At 39.2% G+C, this 21,827-nt stretch overlaps 1 protein-coding gene across 1 annotated transcript; it reads left to right on the forward strand.

The window, feature by feature from the left end:
* Nucleotides 1-17: 17 nt before the first annotated feature.
* chpf2 (chondroitin polymerizing factor 2) lies at nucleotides 18-19,903 on the forward strand. Its single transcript, XM_006634177.3, has 4 exons — nucleotides 18-2,004; nucleotides 10,279-10,843; nucleotides 14,573-14,755; nucleotides 18,283-19,903. The coding sequence occupies exons 1-4, from the start codon at nucleotides 1,727-1,729 to the stop codon at nucleotides 19,552-19,554; spliced, it is 2,298 nt and encodes a 765-aa protein (XP_006634240.1). The 5' UTR covers nucleotides 18-1,726; the 3' UTR covers nucleotides 19,555-19,903.
* The last annotated feature ends 1,924 nt before the right edge of the window (nucleotides 19,904-21,827 follow it).

Below are 21,827 nucleotides of genomic sequence, written 5' to 3' on the forward strand. Positions count from 1 at the left end.
TTCCTCCGGGTCTTTAACTGCACGTTTTTTTTTTCTTTATTAAGAGGCCGTGCAAGTGTCTGATTTGTAGATTTGGTTTCAGGGAGGAAGTGCAAAAAAGGGATTTATTGTCATATGTAAAATACACTGTTGGAGAAAGTATGTGAGGGAGAGAGACATACCCGGCCAGCGTACGAGGCTGTCAGTCTTGTGAGGTGGCATCAACAGTAAAGCGAAGGCGCAGCGCTCAGCTCTGCAGGGGATTTCTATAGACAATCGAGGGGAGCAGCGTAAAGGTGGAAAAAATGTCTCATCCACCAAATACTGGATTTAGTTGAAAACCATCGTTCCCCATGCAGGAAGATGAGAAACTGCTCGTCGCTGGGATTATTAAACAATAACACCAAATTAAGGGATATCGGAAAAGCTGGTTTAAGTATCATTTTCAACTGGATTTTGAACGCTTTGCACGCCATTTTTAGGAGTTTAATGCCATTTAATATTTGCCGTCACTGAAGATTTTTTTTCCATTTCGCTACTGTGTCAATTTCCCGCATTTCGTTTGTCAGTTCCAGACTATTTGACTTCGTTAAGTAATATAATGCAAATAAGTTGGACTTGAACAGCATAACTCTTGCTTATCGTCCTGAAAAAGATTAGTTTTATATACGGCGTATGTATCGTTTATTGACAAATGTACAATCATTTTGTTCTCGGTGATAATGATTGTATGTATGGATAGACGCTTTACTGCAGACACGTTAAACTCGTTGTGTTCTGCGAAGTATCCATTGGTGTTAGAGTGGACAGGTTATAACCGCAAAATAAAAATGATCGGTGGTGCTCAACGGTAATTGGATACATTCTCGACTAGTCATTTTATTATAACGGCGGATGTTGGGAACTTCGCATACTGATAACGATAGTTGACGTTTCTTGAAAACAAATGACACTGTTTATTTCCGTAGTTTTTATTGACATTGTAACATGTCACAAAACGATGCTGTAGTCCTCGCTATTTTATGTATTTAGTTAACCCTACAGTGTTGTTGAGTCATAAAATCGTTAGTGCGCTTATGAAAATTAGTTTTTTTTTCAATTCGGAAGGCAAATTGCTATTTGCAATCGCGTGTTAATACATGATCGAAGATTTTGCTAGAAAGTAAGAAAATAAAACTAAGATGAAACTATTTCAATCTTAGATCCAAACATCTGCGTTCAGTTCTTCTTGGCAGTTTCCTGCAGTTTCTTCTTGGCAGTAAGAATGTGCCCAAGGCAACGGTTTCTTTTACTTAGATGTCGAAACATCATACAGTGTAAGCAAAAGACTTAATAAACTTGATTTGTTTTATAATTGAAGTCAAATAACTTGTTTTTCCTCGACATTATTCCAGAACAAATTCTGGATCTGAGAACGACTGTGCGTTGGCTTCAAGTTAAGACTCTGAAACTGACGGTTGTCTTTAATAAAAACCAGCAAAATAAACGAGTTTTGATGGAACAAGAAACAAAAACAACAGCTACAAAACAATAAGATATGTTCTGACTGAAGCTGAACAAACCGTTGTTACTTCAAAATTATTTTTTTAATATTTAAAAATTGCGTCAACCTCTGCCATTTTTCATTTTTTCCCCTATTTTAAATGACTTTTCTAATGAGCACCCTTATTTGAAAACATCAAAAGGGTTTTTTTGTATTACTTTTTTTTTGTTTGCTCTCAATCTCGGAGCCTTCTCTGCGTGTGCCATGCGTCTGTCCTCCTTACTTGCCTTATTCAGGCCTGCGCTACCTTTGATCCTGGGGCTTTCCCTGGGCTGCAGCCTGAGCCTGCTCATGGTGTCCTGGAGCCAGGGCGATGCAGACGAGCCTTGTGGAGAAGAAATGAGAATCGGTGGGCTGTTTCCTGGTAGCCAGAGAGGGAACCCCAAAGGCAGCAACGGGGCCGAAGCTGGAAATGAAGACTTCCAGCCACGCATTGTGCCGTACCACAAAGACCCCAACAAACCTCATAAGAAAGTCCTCAGGTGAGGTGGTGGCATTTCACAATTTCTGTTTTATTTTTCATGTGTGACAGGTGTCTTGTCAGGGGTCTACTCTGCCTTGTGCCCATTGCTTGCTGGGATAGGCTCTGGCTCACCCTCAGCTCTTAATTGAAAGAAGCGTTTAATAATGAATGGACGAATTATTCACATGTTCATTTAAACCTGCAGCATGTACAGTAGATTCCAGTACTCCATGATAGATACTCCTTTTGAGTTCAACACACATTTCTGCTCATACTGACTCCCAGTGCTCAGCAACAATAGCTCAGTAAAGTTTTAAAAATACTTTGTATTCACAGTAATGGGTTTCAAGATAGGTTTGTAGAAAATCCAAAAATTATAATCAATTGAATGATGCCTGCTTACCTTTTTAATTGTGAAATGGCTTTGGTAGAGAACTCAAGCACGTTAGGATGTGTTCAAGCACGTAAGGATTCCTATTCTAGCTGGGACTGTGCAGCAGTACTAATGACAGTGCGTAACAAGAAGCAGGTTGCATGGTCCAGTGGTTGAAAAATGGTAATATTACTTGCAGCTCCCTAGAATAAACTCCAGCATTGCTGCTGACTATCTGTGTGCATAATACTGATGAGGTTACTTAAAGAGTTAATCTAGTAAAAAAACAAGCTAAGAATGTATGATGTCATTGTATGATAATTCTAAGCTCCCAAACATCTCCATCATTCTACACATTACCTGTATCAGTCCTCTTAGCTACTTGAGTTACCGAAGATGCCTTCTTGCAGTCTTGCACAAGACATTCTAAACAACACAACCATTGCTTTGTCTTTGAACACATTATACTGTTGGGCTGTGACCATCATACAGGCTCATAGATCAGTAGGTGTAAGTATTCTGCATTCATAAACATAATTTCAAGTTCTCAATGCTTGATTGGTAAATCCTATGTATCTATGCTATGGCTTAAATGTATACCAGGAGACTTTAGGGTTGCCCTTGGAGAATTGCTATCCAGCAGGCTTTTACGGGTGGCCATAAACCCCTTTTAAATAGGCTATTTTACATAATTTACAGACACGAATGCAACAATAATCAATCATTTATTTTGCAGAGCAGGAAAACGACACCAACACACACAATTAAATAAAATCCTCTTTGAGCTAAACAACTTCAACTTTTATCTCTAATAGTCACCAGGCAATTAAGATGCTTCACACAAAGTCCCTCGCTGATACATTACTCAAAGCATTCGTCTCCAAAACTAAGTCTCTTTCTGAGACTCCTCTCAAAATACCCATCAAACAGACTTGGTTCCACACAGCTCCTGTTGTTCTCTCTTTTGGAAGCTTCAACTTCCTGGTTTCACATGACTAGTTGCTTTCTCCCAGTTGGGCAGGTGACAGAAAGTAGGAGGACATTCCCAATAGCTTTCTGGGGAATGTAGTTCAGGTCAGAGCTGTCATCTTGCCCAAACTTGCTGTCACTCACCCAATTAAATCATCAGTTTCTAATAACCTGAAACAGTTTAACTCTGATCAGCTTAACAGGTGATTTATATAAAGTAAGTGGATTTGATATAATTTGGAATCGCAAATGTTGAGGGTCCCAAAATACAACAGAATGTTATTTGACTAAGGTAATGCTGGAAATGTTCCATGTATGAGCTTTGTTACTGATCCGTTTTCATAATGTTCATTAACAGAGATCTAGCATAGCACAGATGTAAAGAAACAAAGTGTTGTTTTGACCCTAATTTTGAGTGTATTTTTAATGTTACTAAAGTGTCTCTGTAGTACCGCTTGTGTCTCGTCTTGTCTTTCCCAAATGGATACAGACAAGCTAAATCATGCTTTTGGACTTTCTTGAATAGACTGCTGTATTATATTGTTTTTCAAAACGCCCATAAATAAACCTTTAACAAATTGCAGTATGTTTAGAATTCGGTAGCACAAATTTAAGCAAAAACAAAATCTAAAATCTGCGAGTGTCTCTGCATTGGCTCCCAGTGTTTCTAAAATGTACAGATTTACTAACAAATACATCTTCTCTCATCACACACTCTTTCAAATAGTATTTTATGTCTGTAGACCTGGAATGTTCTTATTCTGGAGGATTGGTGTGCCTACAGGTTATCAAGGTCTCTTTATATTAATTGGAATCTAGACCTGTGAGAAACTGTGTTAGTTCTGTCCAGCTGGTTTAGCATTAAGAGTACAGTGGTAATGAAAACCTAAAACTATACTCTTTTTCCCTCAGGCTGGTGAGCAATATACTAATCTTCTCTTAAATGCAGAGTTATATTATACCTTGGCCTTAATACTTTGAAGTGTTTTTAATGTGTGCTAATAAGAGCTGTATTATATTGCAGTTCAAAAGAAAGCTCAGTTTATTGTTAATGCCCCCCCCCTTCATTCCCATTTCCAACTGCTGCCCTTGGGGAGGCATTTTAAAAAGCTTGTGGCTAGGAAAAATGTGTACAAGAAATCCTCTGTTCCCTGTGTAATTGGTATATTAAACGCTGCTAAGTGACTGTTTCCTGGAGCTTTCGGATTGTGTGTAATGGTAGTGTACTATGGGCAGAGTGAGATGTGTGTATACAGTATGTATTGCTGCATGTCTAAGACTATTGTTTGTTTTTAATGTGTGTTTCATTTATGTTGTGTTATTGGTCTTTTTGTAGTTTTGCATAGTGATGCCAAAGACAAATTTCCACCCTTTTGGACAAACAATAAAGTTATATCTTATCTTATATTTATTCCACCTAAAATGTCTAAAATCCTTCTTATTGGACAGACAATTGCACATTGTAACACGATTGTAGAAGCCAATATGAAGTTGATGCAGCACAAAAATAAAGGTCACTGGTTACATACTTTGCAATACAGTTGTGCAATGGTGTAACAAAGCATTAATGCTGTCTTGTAAGTTGTAGGAAGTTCATTATAGTGAAGTCCCACTTTATATCATTTTGCAGGTCCATCAGTTTAAGTACAGAACCAAACTGTACTACAGTTTGTGTCATGATGCGTATTGGTTATCAGGTTGATGAGTTGCTGCCTGTTTATGTAATCCATTATTACCCAGCTCTGTCTATGTAATTAATTATTTAGGTTTGTTGCATTCTGATATGGGTGTATAAATATTTTAATATTTCTTCTAAAACTTCCTCAAGTAATAGAAGCAAAAAAATGTATCTTGCTTTATGTACAAATATTACTTTGTAATATTACAAATAAATACTTTGTAATATTTGTAATAATTACTTTGTGCCAGGACCCCAAGAAATCTCTATGAGATTTTCTGTTTTCCAGATTATCTGTATTAGGTTCGAGGACGTCTTTTCCAATTTGAACTAATTTTAAAAAGTCGTCCTTGAATCTTCTTGTAGCAGAGAAACTTGGGTGATGGACTAATCCAGGACCTTACAAGCTACTGTAGATAAAGTTCGAGAAGCTGATTGGTTTTGGGTAGGATTTGTAAAAAAACAGCTTATTTTCTTAATGGTCAATAAAGCCAAACTTTGCACACATAACCTTGGCATGGTTGTCTATCAGGGATGTTTGAGGCAAGGAGTTACATAAAAAATGGCTTCTAGGAGCCACTCAGGGTTAAGCAATGGGTAGTTTGCCTGTATTACACTATTTATCTTCCACAGACTGTTGAACACACAGATCTTCACAGAGTTGTAAATGTCATCAGCCTGCTATGGTCACTCATCACTGCTGTTTGCAGCTCTGCATATAGTATGTCTACTTCTCATTAAAATCATTTGCACTGTTGGCCTCCACCACTTTTTTTCAGGTTTTCACAAGTGAACTGTTAAATATGTCGTGCTTTAGTTCCGTTTTATCTTAATAAGGAATCTTTGTGGTTCTTGCATGTAGATAACCAAGAATTAGTAAGACATAGTCCTGCTGCATATTTTCACAAGTAAAACAACCACATTACTTTCAAGGTCCAGTGTTGTAATAACCGTTGACTTCAAAATGACACACAATTTGTCAGAAGAAGTCCTCCGGCCTTTCATGTTTCACATTCTCTTTTGCTCAAGCCTTAGGAATTGCTCGTAATCCTGGAGTATGGCATTAAATTGTGACAGTTGACTCTGCCACATCTGCTAGAAACAAATAACACAAGAGCTCCAGTATAGCACTAAAGGAGACACTTGTATACTTTTCCAGAATGAAACTTGGCTTTACCAGTTCTCTGAAGGGTTAGCATCTTTGTTGAATCGTGAGAATGCCGATGTTTGTGTTACCTTTTAATTTTGTTCCAAAAAAGGCCAAGTACTAAAGTTATTTTTACTTCCATAAAAATAAAAAATTGAAATCCATAAAAGATTTTAATTTCTATAAAAGAACAAAAATGTCTTTTTCTTCCTGTATGAATATTAGGATATAGATCTTGCTTGTTCTGTTTTACAGATTTCATTATAAAGCAAAATGATTGCTACCACATTATAAATTAAAACTCATTAGCAACTGGCTCCTGTGACAGAGATTACTATATTGTTCTTCTTGCTAAATGTGCAAATTAATCTTGTGCCTTCATTTTTCTGAGTAGGAGACAGCACAGTACTCTTGTTCAAGATACAAGTACTGTTTGGGGTATTAATTCTTTCTTCGTTTCTGTCAAAATTGGTTTTTACTATCTGATGATGAGGACTAAGGTTCATTGCATGTCAAGAGGCAAGTCAAAACTTCACATAACAAAACAGTTCAAATTGTCTAAACGCATAAAACATCTTTAAATAAAAAATGTAGCACAACGCACTAGGGTGTCTTGTCCTTCCTTACAGAATACTGCAGTTGCTGCAGTATTTGCATAAAGCACTGTTCTTCCACTCTATCTACAATATATCCAGTCTATCTAAAATATGTTTTTACTGTTCTTTCAGTTACATGTAAGAGAAATAACTATAAAAAAATCTTCATTTTCACAGAGGTCCTTCAAATTCACAACCTGAATAATGAGCCCTTAACTGTGGGGTCTTTATCCAGAAAATGTGGCAGTTATTTTAATGATTCATAGATAGAGGCCAATTGTAAGGCAATTCTGTCTTTGTTAGGGCAATTGTTTTTCACCAGTGTAAACTTAGAGCTTCCGCAACACAGGGATTGATTACTTATGCAAACCGCATATTTCATTTTTTATTTTTTAAAGAAGATTTTCTAACATAAAACAATGTCACATTAAAACAATTAATTTTGAGTTTCAGTGCTTTGAAATGTAAAAATCACAGAGAACAAAATTTCAGTGTACCTTAGGATTTTTAATTCAGTAAAATGAGAGAATTGGTCAAGGGTCTGAATACTTTTGCAAGGCACTGTATCTGTCATCAACATAATTTACCTTGTGTACCAAAAACATCTTGCTCATTAATCAAATTAATATTGAGGTGAACTATGAAACTTGAATAGTTTCAGAGTGGAATTATAGGGCCTGATGACAAATGTAGCAGTAAGCTTTGCTATTTTTCTATCATGCACCTGCCTATTGCAGTGAAAGAGTGACTTATGGTAGTTTGGAAACACTGAAAACACTGAACACTGATGCAGAAGCAACATTAACATTCAAGGGTCCGTACCAAGCATTCCATTGAGGGGCTATGTTGTGTTAGTTGGGTTGTAAATTAAGCATTCTTCAGGAACAACAGCTGGCTTTATTTACAGTGTTCACTCACTGGACCTATTCACTTGTGCGGATCTGCAAAGGTCAAAATCTGATTTTTGTATGTAGACTTTTGATGTATGTAGAAGTACATGCTGAAGCTAGTTGCCTGTTTTTTTATAAAAATAATTCGGAATGTTTTGGGGTTTGATCCCTAAATTTGAAGTAATATTTCATTGATACTGTATGTTTTTCTTCCCATTGGCTTTTCTCACCCATGGCTACGTTCTTCATTGATTTGTAACATTTGGAATCCATTAATTCTGGAGGAACTCCTAGGGGAAGTTTCCAGTTAGGGATTTATTATATCAGGGAGCAGTAGAGCTGTGTGTATTTTTCCACGTGTTCAGTGAATTCTTTTGGATTTTCAGTCAGCATACAGACTCTATATGCATGTCTTGCCATTTTGGTCTGTTTTATACTTAATCTTCTCTTTGTACTAATACTTTAAGACAGAATTTCCATGTGTTGTGCAGTATAAAATGCATTTAGAATGACTGCTTTTTAAACACAGACCAGAACTTAGATGCTGCATCACAATATTGACACTTCAATAGAAATGCAGAGGGCTGCAGCTACTGTCTGCTTGTGAGTGATTCTTTCAGAGATAGCCAGCTTGAGAATTATTGATCCTTTAGCCTCAGCCATCAGCTTTTCAGTTGCATAACTGAACTGATTATTTGCTCAGATAATCAAGATTTTTTTGTATTCTAGATTTTTTAATTCCTTAGTCTTTTTAGTCTTTCGCTATTTGTCATGGCAGTATCCGTCCATTTTCTAATCGCTTCTTCAAATTTAGGGTCACAGGGGAGAGCCAGAGCCGGTCCCGGCAAGCAGCAGGCACAAGACAGGGTATATTCTGGACGGGACACCAGTCCAGGACTGACACACAGACACAGACACGCACAAACTCATCCCCAAAGCCAGAATTCCCTTAAGCAAATACAAAGTTTTGGACTGTGGGAGGAAATTGGAGCAACTTGTTTAGTTTTGTTAAGTGCTGATGGTTTTACTTAAATTGGGAATTTGAAGGAACGTTTTCTGCATATACTGTAGTTAAACAATACACATCTTATATATACACATTTTCAAAAATAAACATTTTCAGTTCGTCGAATACTGATAGATTCTACGGAGTTGTAGTACAGACACTGAATGAAATTACTGAGTTCAGATAAGGATATACCTCATGCTCTAAGATGTTTTATTTATTGGGAATCCTGTTCAAACTTCCTGCAGGCCCTATTTGCCAGCTACTGCATAAAAAATAATCTTACGTATTATGTATACATCTTTAAAGATGTTAAAAAAATCAACTCAAGTCAAAGAAGTAAAGTGTCCTGTTAGATAAGTATTTTCAATACACTGCACCAGAAAGTGTACATTGTACACTTTTTAAACTTTTTACTGTCAAAACATATATCAGGACAATTTTGTGAAAATTAATTTTGTCTCATTAATGCATCCATTGTATGGTAGTCTAGGGCAGGGTAGATGAGGAAGAGTTTAACATTGTTATTGTGGTACAGAGCTAACATTTTACTTTATAAACCCACTTGTTTTTGGGTTAAATGACAGTTTTTTTAATGGAAATGGAGAAGTCAAAGTCTAGATTGTGTCGCTATATGAGAAACATATGACATGTCATTTATAGAATATTTGAATAAAGGGTTTTTCCCTCTGGTTTAAACCATTCTGGAAAATCTCATTGTACATTTAGTTGTATGACAAGCTATGTTGAAACTGGATATGGCAGAGAAACTTGGTCAGTACATTGAGCAAGGAAAAGGTTTTTGAAGTCTCCAAATGTTTTGAAGGGAAAGAAATACTAAATCTCACTCAGTAAATTTGAACAAAAAGCAACTAAACTTTTAATGTGTATGCTCATGAATGCAATGATTTACTTGTGACCCAGCTGTAGTTTAGAAGCTCAAAGTATGGTTTGTAGAAACCTAAGACTGAAATTAAATTCAGTGAGATCATTTTGATAGTTACCTCAGCTCACAAACATAACAAAGAAACATTTGTAGATTTTCATTATAGCAGAAAGCCCACACACATATTCTCTTCTAAAGCTTGGTTCTGCATTTTTTCGGTTGTTTTTTTCTAAAGGGAGTATTTGAAACAAGATCATTTTGACAAAGCTCTACTGTGTGATTACGGGGACTGATGTGCATTCAAAGCAATAGGATGACAAATTTCCAGTTTGGTTTTTATTTGTATCATAAAAATAGAGGCTTTTTTCTGCTGGGAGGAAATGACAGAATGTGGTTGTGTTAATCCTGTTAGCGTCAGAAAAAAAAGTGAATGGAGGTCATTATGGCCCTATGTATATATATTATTTATGGTGAGTCTCCAATATTTTATGGCAGTTAGCTTTTCATTTTAGACTCTTTCTTGTTGGTCTCTAGAGTTCCTCAGAAATCATAATCCTCAATATTACTTTGCCTGCTTCACTGCCTTGAGAGGTTTAGTTGTGTTTCATTAGTTGGTGTTCCTTGCAGGTTTGGAATGTCCTGGTTGCTTCAGATTGAGAAATGAGGGGGAGTGTAGTCATATTAAAGTGAAAAGTGCTCAGTTTAAATGTTTTTTTTTAATGTTTTATATCCCCCCCCCCTTCTTCAGAACACGGTACATTCACACGGAGCTGGGGATTCGAGAGCGCCTCCTGGTGGGCATCCTGACCTCGCGCGCTACTCTGAACACGCTGGCAGTGGCAGTGAACCGCACGGTGGCGCATCACTTCCACCGCACCTTCTTCTTCACGGGCCTGCGCAGCCCCAAGCTGCCCCACGGCATGGCGGTTGTCGCTCACGGTGACGACCGGCCCGTCTGGCTGATGTACGAGACGGTGCGGCACCTGCACCAGCATTTCGGTGCCGACTACGACTGGTTCTACCTGGCCCAGGATGACACCTACACCCAGGCCGAGCGGCTGAACGAGCTGGTGGGGCACTTGAGTGCCGGGCAGGACCTGTACATGGGCCGGGCCGAGGAGTTCATTGGTGGGGAGGAGCGTGCGCGGTACTGCCATGGCGGATATGGCTACCTGCTGTCCCGCAGCGTGCTGTCCCGCCTCCAGCCCCACCTGGACACCTGCCGCAACGACATCCTGAGTGTGCGGCCTGATGAGTGGCTGGGCCGCTGCATCATCGACTACCTGGGGCTCAGCTGTGTGGAGGTGCACCAGGTACACCGAACAGTCCCGTTCCCTCCCGTTATCTCTTTTAATGTCCGTCTTGGTCAGAAAGGTTAGAAACAAGAGAAGGCCATTTGGTCAGTATGGTTGTGAAGTGATCCAAAGATATCTTCCAGGTGTTCTATGAAAGAAAGCTGGGTTGAACAATGTGGGTTTTGGTCCATATTCCCCATCAGTATCCTCCCACATGCTCCCGTTCATTGTAGGGATTTATAGGAAAACTGAGCCTGTCTTCAACCAAGTGAGATTACAATAAACATTGTGTTTTCAGTCACCTTTGGTAATGAACTAACAAGGTCCCACTTCCACAGAAACAGTGATGCAGTTTTACAAGATTCTGAGGAGAAACCTGGGGAACAAGTGATTTACGCTGGATATAGGGGCCTTTTCCCGAGGCCTTTTAATTTATTGTCTTTACATACTTCTTTTTGTTTCAGGACATGGGTGGTTGTAAACCTCCAGCCAGTTGTCTCCCACATAATTACTTTTTATTGTGCTCTCGGTGATTATGAAATGGTCACTGTTTTCAGAGTTGTCCCAAAGCTCAGGCCCATATTAAAAACAAAATAAGCTCAGGCTATAAAACTGCCTAAATGGCTAATTTGCCGCTAGAGAATGTGGATGAACACTCTGGTCACTTAAATGAAAATTATTTTCAGAACTGCTCATACTTGTGTATCTACATTCTGCTGGGGCTGTTTTTTTTACTTCAGTTACTCTTGTCTCCATAGATTGTTGGCCAGACTTGGAAGTTTTTTAAATTACCACAGTATTTAAATTATTTTAAATGAATGTAATGGATAACAACTGATTGAGAGACCCTAAAGTGATTATTTGAAACAGACCATTTCTGAAAAGAGAGAGAGAGTTAAAATGGTGGGGGATTGGGTTGGAATTCCTTCAGCTCCCTGGCTGCTAGAAAACTGCTTTCAAATCCATATGTTAGCTCAGCTGGAGTTGGACGCTGATCTGGTGACAAAGGTTAACACTTTACCATTCTTCTTCTCCTCCTGCCAGTTTTACATTTTAAGAGAATGTGGGTTTACTGAAGTGTTTTAAACCAGGTTTTCAGGTTTGTGTGTGTTTTACAATCAAGTTCAATTTAATTTGTAAATACTGGTTTAACACATTCAGAGGTGTTGATGATGGTCTGTGTTATAGTTAAGAATACATTTTGCTCATGCATGCTATCAGTGCTCAATTCTGCAGGTGAATACGAGTACAATTCAGATCAGTTCTGGGCATCACTCAAAGAGGCTTTTCAAATCCTTTACTATAACATCACTTTCTTTCATTGGCATTACTGCAGTAGTGCTAGATGAATACTTTGCAGTAAACTAAGTCTGGAGCAGAAAAAGCAAAAGGTAACGGTAGCTTATTAGAAAAATGATATATTATAAATTATTCTATAATAATTATATATATTGAACTGACCAGAAATTTTATATTTTTCATTTTCTATATAAATTATAGGAGATGTATCAGTCTGGGTCTATACATACTTGGGACAGTTTTGTTGCCCTTATGGTTGAACAATACAATAGCAATTTTCAAGTACAGTACATACAGTAGGTACTACCATTGTCTTCAATGACTGGTGGAAGAGTTATGTCAATTTCCTTAACTGCAGTTGGTAAAGTACACTGGGCTCTGGAGATTTATTAACTTGTGTTACTGTATTTTAGTACTTGAAACACTTCTTTTCCTTCTATGCTAATACAATTTGATAAAAAGCTTTGTCTCCCAGCTTCCTGAGGTAAAACAAAAAGCCTTCAGCTGCTTGTTTGCTGGGTGGTGTTTGTTCCGCCTTCTGGAAAAGAATGAATTCACATTTTAAAGAAGCTTGGAAACAGAGGCTGATAAAACTAGTAATATGGAAAATTCACCATATCTTCATGAAGACATTTGAAGATGTAATGATTGAAGTAGTACAGATTAATAAGCTCTCTAGGAAACTCCCTGATGGCCCACAGTGCTCTGCTTAATATTGTAACTGCGGTTGTGATGCTTTCCTGTTCAGAAAAAGGCAGACAATGAGGCCACACACACATGTCATTGAGCAGAGTGAAAGGATGTGACCTCACCTCTTGTCAGCGCCAATAGCCCTGCATTGAGCTCACGGCTTCAACTGTACCTCTTTGTAACTCAAGTGTCAGAGCTTGTATGTGATTGCAAATACTGGATTTTCTTTTTTTTATTTGATTACAGAACACTGTCTTAATGGTTTCTGTTGATTTATATATTACCATGAAAATGTCAGGAGAGGTTCTCATATTTTGTGTTATGAGAACCATATCAAAATGTTAAGAAATTCATTGTCATGGCTGAGCTGATAAAGGTTTGCTCATTAAGTATCTGCTTTACAAAGAGGTCACAGGAAGATGAATATTTGTTTTTGATTTGATAAAATACCCAGAACTGACTTTTTCCTCCACAGCATTTCAGTAACAGTGTATGCAGAAAATGACATTTGTGTGCATCAAACCACATATCAAGACATGTCAAGATTTTAAAATGAGAATAAAAGAAAGGTTAAAAATTGTAGGATATTGTTCAGGTCATCCTGTTCTGGTCTATTTAAAAAAAAGAAAATGAGAAAATGTAATTTACTCCCTCCCAATAATATTTACTGTAACAACTTCTATGTTGATTCTATGTGCGTAATCTCCTACATACAGTTAATATATATCGATTTGTAAACTCCTACTCACTACTGAACAAGTTAGATGGCCTCCTCTCAGTTGTAACCTTTCTTATGTTTTGAAAGATTTAGTTCTTGATCTTGCTGCTCTCTTGATAGTTAGATTAAGCACAAATGACAGAAGTTTGGAAACCACAGCTTGGCTTTGTGGATTTAAATGCACTAATAATAACACCCTTTCTTGTGATTCAGAGGTGTCAACTTGCATTTACACTGTGTGTCAGAGGCAGGGCTCTCAGAAAAAAAAGAATAAATAGAATTCAAAGTAGTCAGCTTTCCGATGAGGGTGTATGGGTAGGTGTAGCAATGTGCACCTGGACTGTATCTTCCCTGTCAAGGATAAACAGCTGGAGGACAAGAATAATTTGACGTTGCAAACTCACTTCCTGTTTAAATGTATCTGTAAAAAGAAGATCTGTCAGATGTAATCTGCTTGACAAAAACCAGGTCCATGCGATCTGAATTAAACATGTTGTGTTCTGTATTCTTGCTGAGTTTGGACAAAATGTATCTCTAGAGAGATTTTTTTTTTAAATGCAGAAGACTCTTTTTAAATGAAGACTGGAGTCTATTTATTGTTTACTGTTTTGTATGTTCAGCAGGTCAAGCAGCATATCTGAAATGTTCAGTTATGGAGGAGGTTTCATATTAGAAACAGGATGGTGATGTGTGCAAAACTGACATTTCACAAGAGTGATGCCATTTTTAGTACTGCATTACATATGTATTCACAGAAGTAGGCGTCTGACACTACTAGCCTATCAGCAATGTCAGAATTATGGAGCTAAAATGAACATACTGCTCAGGTAATAGGCTGGTATCCTTTTTAAGTGTGAACTTCCAGCTGCTGTAAATTAAGTAGTATGTAATTGACTTATTCTGAATTATGGATCTTTGAGGACAGCTTCACAAACCTGGTTTAATACCCGTTACGAAGAACAGTTTCTTTTTGGGTGAGCAGTGTTTCGCCGGGAAGCCTCTCTCAAGCTGCGATGTGCTCCCTCTGTGTTGTTCTGCAGGAGATGCAGTACCGCTACTTTGAACTGGGGAAGAATGCTGACCCGGAGCGCGAGGAGAGCCCGGAGTTTAAAAACGCCTTCACCGTGCATCCTGTGTCGGAGCCAGGCCTCATGTACCGTCTTCACAAGCGCTTCAGCCAGATAGAGCTGGACATGACCTACCTGCAGATACAGCAGCTGCAGGTCGGCACTCTTTCTCTCTCTGCTTTGCGTGGCAGCTCTCCTCTTCATTCATCGTTCTGTGTACTAAGTCTAGCAAATACATTTAATGGCTTAAAATGATCTCTGAAGAAGGGCTGAGCAACTTATAAGGAACTTTTTAGATAATAGTGGGTTAGACCTAGTGATCTGCGGCTTAATGCCATCATGTCCGAGGTACAATATTGTCAAGAATGTGCAATGCGTTGGGGATCCTTTTGAAATATAGTTTATCTTAGTAAATCTTTGTTTTCTGATATTTTCAAAAATCTGGAGAGATCTGAGATTGCCGCCATCTCTGTACTTGAAGGGAACATTATAATTTTACAGGTGGGTAGCTGCGTCAGCATGCGTAGTCTGCAAAGGAACAAGTAATAGGTTTATTCCATGCTGAAAAGAGAAGAGAGAAAACACAATCTTGTGTCTAATTCTCGTTCCTTTAAAATTTTACAGTTATGATCCCGTGAAAATCATTTCCATCTTCTGACTTGTTTTGTGTATTTAGCTTTAGCTGGATACTCCGCTTTACAGGTAATGGGGACTCCCCTCCACCACCACCAATGTGCAGCATCCACCTGGATGATGCGACGGCAGCCATAGTGAGCCGTAGCAGCCGTAGTGGGGAGGAGAGCAGAGTAATGAAGTCAATTCATAGATGGGGATTATTAGGAGACCATGATTGGTAAGGGCCAATGGGAAATTGGGTTACACCCCTACTCTTTTCGAGAAACGCCCTGTTTTTTTAAATGACCACAGAGAGTCAGGACCTCGGTTTTACATCTCACCCGAAGGACGACACCTGTTTACAGTATAGTTTCCCCATCACCATACTGGGGCATTAGGACCCACATGGACCGCAGGTTGAGCGCCCCCTACTGGCCCCACTAACACTTCTTCCAGCAGCAACCTTAGTTTTACCTTGGAGGTCTCCCATCCAGGTACTGACCAGGTTGCCAGTTGTGAGTTGCAGGGTGATATGGCTGCTGGCTATTACTATTACAGCTCCTTTTAAAACAAGGAGTATTAAACTATCCACAATGAAAACCTAATTTCATTCAGTCACCAAGGTCATCTTGAGATGCACAGAGCTCTCTGTGTTTCCGTTTGGAATGACTACAAGCTGTGCTCTACAGATAAATAAGTGCTTCCTCCTTCAATGCTCCCAGTTCAATGGTCTGAAGGGATAGGGAAATATTCCACCGTTGAAAGCAAAAACAGCCACTTATGGTTAATTTGATTTTAATTAGTGAATAATATAAATATAAAATAATATAAAATATATGTTTTACAAATTAGGAGGAGGGCTTAAATGACTAAAATTCAATTAGACAACTCTCAGATTCTGAGAGTTGCAAATAATAAAGATTAAAATTAATTATTTCATCCCATAAAGTCAGGAAATACAGGGCAGTCCAGCTTGGTAATAGAGTAATTATCAGCCACAAACGTATACCATATTTTTTAATTACACAACTATATAAACAAGCAACACATAAACATACAGTATATGGAGTTTTTTTCTTCTAATGCTTAATAGTTGTACGTGAACTTAACACTTACAGTCCCTTCTCCTCACAGTGCTAGTGTTTGTTCTGCATGACATAATAATGATAATGTTTCTTTATTAGCCCTATACAATTTCTTGCATTAGGAATGCGTCTTTTCACATACCCCAGCTTTTCTCCATGGAGACACAGAGACAGGGAGAGAAGCTTGGGGTCTGCCATTGTACGGCACCTCTGGAGCAGTTGGGGTTAAGGGCCTTGCTCAGGGGCCCAACGGAGTAGGATTCTTCTGCCAGCTGCAGGATTTGAACCGGCAACCTTCCAGCCACAGGCGCAGATCCTTAGCCACAGAGCCACCGCTCCGCCCACATCAGTACTGAGCTCACTTCCCAGATTTTGTACCAAGTATTGTTTAGCATTAGTTCCTCTACTATAGTACAGAATAGTTGATTTGTGGGTTCTTGTGCCCTTTGAGCTGACAGGATATTATACCTAAAAGGAGCAGTCACAAGTATGAGATTGAGCAAGGTGTATGACTTGGCAGCTGATGTCTGGTAGGTGGGTGTTACAAAAAAAAAAATTTTCCCCAAAAGCTAATATGCATTAAGTAAATTTTTATATATAACTGGCACCAAAGCAGTTCAAAATTAATGAAAGAAGTCTAGTTCTTTACTTCTGTGATATGTACTGCACTTCAATAAAATAGGGATTTGGGAAATAGCTGATTAAGAAGTAAATAGAACTGAAAGACTTGAACAGAAAGATTCTGGTCTTGGCAGACTCCACAAATGAGCTGAAGGTACAACAACAGAACTCTTTGTGCAGAGCTGGACAGTCACTGTGCTTGGTGGCCACTTTCAATAGTCTTATACACTATTACTGTAATATAACGCCTTACAATATAAGTAATCGTAATAGTGTTGTAAAAAAAACCTCCTTTTGCTCACTCTGCTCTGTTAATTCCATACAACTGTGATTATACAATTCACAGATGAAGCTTTACAAGATGTTAGTAGAAAAATAAACAAACCACACAGTAAAATTAAGTATTTTATGTTAGAAGCTTTCAGGGCTGACAAAGGGGCTTTTAGTAATTTTTAAGTAGTTTTCAACAGGCTGCAAAAGGCAAGGAAAACAACCACCATCAGGATACTGATGGTATCCACTAACACAAGGATGGTGCCTTTGCACCTTTCAGAGTACATTTTGTGAAAGACTCTCAAGGTTCCTTAGAAAGATTGGTCAGACCATATCATTAAAGAGCCTGGCACGTGTGTTCATGACATTCAGATCTTTGTGTGCCACATCGACAAGCTCTAAACCAGATTTGAAACAACAGGGATTGTGCTTGTTACATTGTACACTTTCTCAGCAGTATAGCATATTAATGTAGATTCTGATGAAGATTAGGTTGTGCATGCTTACACTTGTGAAGTTTCATTAGGCATTAGTTAAACTGTCTTTGACTTTATTACTGAAGGCAATGGTGAATTACTTCAAATTCTATAGACTATAACTATAACTAAATAACACTTAGAAACACATAGTGACACAGAAGACAGCCCAAAACCCAGAAGATTCCCACGTTCTTATGCAGGTTATATTTAAACTAAGAAAGAAGTCCCTAAAGAGTATCATTCAAATATCAGCCTCTTTATCCAATCTGAAAGAAAATATTACATTTATTTGCCTACATCCTACTATGTTGCTAATAAACAAATTGCACTTAATCCAATTGAACTTCAATGCATTTGTCAATTGTAACAAAAACTTTATTGAAAAAGGCTGTTAAGATTTACCTTGTCTTTTTAAACATACTGTAAACATTTTTACAATGTGAGAGGGTGAAATCATTAGACATAAGTACCTGAGATGCGGAATTGCTGATAGGAAGCAGACATTTTAACTGAGCAACACACGGGGCACAGTGGATTAAAGGCAGCCAGAGGTAGATTACCATGCTAAACCAATCAGGCCTGTGTTTTAAACTGCTCTCTCTTTCGGCAGGTCCAGATCAACAACCTGAGTGAGCTGACACCAGAGGGAAAGGCTGGTGCCACATGGCCCATTGGGATCAACCCCCCCTTCAAGCCCAAGACGCGCTTTGAAGTCATAAACTGGGACTACTTCACTGAGGAGCACATCTACTCGTGTATCGACGGGTCGCCCAAGTGCGAGCTGCAGGGGGCGGACCGGGCAGACGTCAGCGCAGTCTTGGAGACGGCAGTGGAGCAGCTGAACGAGCGCTACCAGCCTCTCGTGCGCTTCCGCAAACACCGCTTGCTGAACGGATACCGGCGTTTCGACCCCACGCGAGGCATGGAGTATACCTTGGACCTGGCACTGGAGGCCTTCACCCAGAAGGGCCACAGCCAGGTGATCGCCAAGCGCGTGGAGCTGCTGCGGCCCCTGAGCTCCATTGAGATCATCCCCATGCCCTATGTGACTGAAGCCACACGCGTGCAAGTCATCCTGCCTGTCACCGCCCGAGAGCAGGACTATGTGAGCAACTTCCTGGACATGTATGTGATGAACGCTTTGGACACACATGACAATGTGCTGCTCACCTTCCTCTTCATCTATGACCCCTTTGATGCCCAGAGGGTCAGCCAGGCTGACATCTTTGCGGGGATCAAGTCCATGATTGGAGAGGTGGAGAAGCGCTATGCTGACGTCAAGATCCCCTGGATCAGTGTGAAGACAGAGGTGCCCTCCCAGGTCAAGCTGATGGACATCATCTCGAAGAAACACCCCGTGGATACCCTTTTCTTCCTGGCTAGCGTGTGGACTGAGGTCAACGCTGACTTCCTAAACCGCTGCCGCATGAATGCCATCAGCAATTGGCAAGTGTTCTTCCCCATCCACTTCCAGGAGTACAGCCCAGCCATCGTGTACCGTGATCAGCAGCCCTCTTCCGCGTCCTCTTTTGCTGCTGATTCCCTGAAGGATGGGCGCTTCGACCGGCACGTCTTCGAGGAAGCCTGCTTCTACAATGCAGATTACATGGCTGCCCGCACCAAGATGGCAGCCGACATCCTGGACAATGACGAGATGCTGGAGAGCATGGATGTGTACGAGATCTTTGTGCGTTACTCCAGCCTGCACGTCTTCCGTGCTGTTGAGCCCGCACTGGTGCAGAAGTACGTGCGCCGTGTTTGCAACCCCCGCTTCAGTGAAGACATCTATCACCGATGCGTGCTGAGCAACCTGGAGGGGCTGGCCTCCCGCTCTCACCTGGCCATGGCTCTCTTTGAGCAGGAACAGGCCAACAGTACTTGATGCCTATGGGTCTGTCTCTGACTGGGAAACAGAAAATGACTGATTGGAGGATCAGAGTAGGTAATGAGCCTTTTTATAAGGTTAACGCCTAAATAATCAAGTTAATAATCAAGTTAATTAACTTGCCATGCTTGTGAATTTTGAGTTGAAGAAACTGTGAGACAGTGTTCGTCTTCTGTCTCCCTAGAAGGAGTTCATAGAGGAAAAAATAAACCGCAGAAAGTCTCTGTGCGGTTTAACTTTGAAAACAACAGAGGTTGGTTCAATATGTTTTTTCCTTACATTTGACTCTTGATTTTATAGATGTACAGATGGAATAAACTTAATAAAAACACATGGAACTGAACAATTCTCAACTTGGATCTTTTTATGTTTCCCTTTGTGTACTACGGTTTCCTTTTGAGCAATTTAGTGGTAACATGGTTGGCATTTTAAATTAATCCTAAAATATTTTTTTCTCTGTGTTAGACTGACACAGTGGGTTCATCCAAACAAATGGGATTTGACCACTTTTCTTTTATTAAATAAATAATAGGAATTTGAATTAGAAAAACAAAAGTATTAAACGGTTTTGGCAGTAGTGGTTAGGGCTCTGGACTAATAACGGGGAGGTTATTCAAGCCTCTCTCACTCAGATAAATAACAGTGCCCATATGTTCAAGTTTTAAATGCATGTCACTTTGTATAAACATGTCAGCCAAATAAATAAACAACTTGTTTTTAAGACTTTGCTCAGCTTGTCAATGCCAGTGGCTAAAAGAAAATTAATCAGTATGCTGCAGCTCGGTGGAAGTCCTTGGAAAGACAAAATAATTAGAATTAAGGACTGGATCTGCTCACAGGGTAAAAAAATCTCGAAGAAACAGTTGTCTCTTGAACTCAGTCGATGCACCTAACATGCAATGGTAATGGAATGTCTTAAGAAGCTATAAGATATACAGCAAGTTGTTCATATGTTTGTTGTTAAATTTTGATGGTCAGTTACACAAAATTCCTCTGAATAATGCTGCGGTATCACTGCGGTATCACTGAGTGAGTGCAGGCCATAGTGGGGCCTGTATATCCCCATCAGTGAGCCTCAAGAATAGTATACATTTCCACACGGGTTGTGTAAAAGTTTTTATTTAGATAACTAACACTATATGTACTGTATATATTCAAAATGGCTAACAACTTGCAATAAATAGCTAGAACCATACTATTTTGATTAACAAATGTTAACAACGAATAAGCACCCAAGAGTTCAATGTATTGCAAAGTCCTTGGCTGTTTTATTCATAGTAAGATTTGGCTCAGCCTGCTTGCCTGAGGGCCAGCGTGCTAGCTGTAGGACGAGGAGGCTGGGACCCACATGAAGAGAGAGGGGGTTCGTAGTGCAGGGAACCTACAAACTTTCTTTGTAAGCCCCGTTAAAGATACTCCTTTTCTGAGAACAGCATTGCTTTATTATATAGCCCAGATTCTTGTAAGGATGGTTCTTGTCCTTTGAGAACAGCAGAGTGATAAACAGTCTGTTTTCGTCACTGTTAAGGTCAGCCGTGACTCTGACAATAGATTTGTATGCACGCAGTCCTTGCAGGTGAATAGGAATACAGAGCACAGCAAAGAGAGAGCATCCTGCTGCATTTGTTTGGTCAAATACTTTATAAGAGTAGAAAAGAGACCCACCTGGGATCAAGTCTTTTTTTTCTTTGCACCTTTAAGTTTCTGTCAAGACCTTTTGTGGTTTTCCATGCAGGCTTGCTGCCCACAACCACATTTTTAAGGGGCACTGCAGTGAGGTACAATGTAGTGCATGCTCAGGAGTGCATTGGCTTAAAATTACGGTAGTTACAGATAAGCAGTGTGTAGATCTAAAGGTTAAAATATTTAGAAAATGGGATTGCTGGTTAAATCATGAAATTAACCATATTCTGTATGTCCTCTGATGATTAAAAGTTTATTTTAAGTCCTGTTATCTGAAGCCATTATTTTCTGAGCATACTCTATTAGTCATTCATCTCCTTAAGTGAGATTAAGAGTTAGATATCTCTGCTCTTAATGTAAGATAATTACTATGGAGAACTAAAGGGTTAGAACTGATCAGGCAAAAGTGAAAATGAGAGGGTTTTTTCTTTTTACAAAAAAGTTGACTTTATGGGTGATGAATCTCAAAATGTCTGAGTAGTTTTATAAAGAGTAAATATAGTGTCTATAGAGTTTATTCTATGTAAAACATTATGTTAAAAAGTTATTTTGCTGTTTCTATTTGCTACATTCTATTTGCTGTTAAT

This window comes from Lepisosteus oculatus, chromosome 6 (genome assembly GCF_040954835.1).
Source record: "Lepisosteus oculatus isolate fLepOcu1 chromosome 6, fLepOcu1.hap2, whole genome shotgun sequence".
NCBI classification, from domain to species: domain Eukaryota; kingdom Metazoa; phylum Chordata; class Actinopteri; order Semionotiformes; family Lepisosteidae; genus Lepisosteus; species Lepisosteus oculatus.

Excerpts from the sequence above, each read along its gene's own strand:
- chpf2 (XM_006634177.3), top strand. The coding sequence starts at position 1,727 with ATGCGTCTGTCCTCCTTACTTGCCTTATTCAGGCCTGCGCTACCTTTG. Across the intron at positions 2,005-10,278 it reads CCTCATAAGAAAGTCCTCAG|AACACGGTACATTCACACGG; the intron begins GTGAGGTGGTGG and ends CCCCTTCTTCAG. Across the intron at positions 14,756-18,282 it reads TGCAGATACAGCAGCTGCAG|GTCCAGATCAACAACCTGAG; the intron begins GTCGGCACTCTT and ends CTCTTTCGGCAG.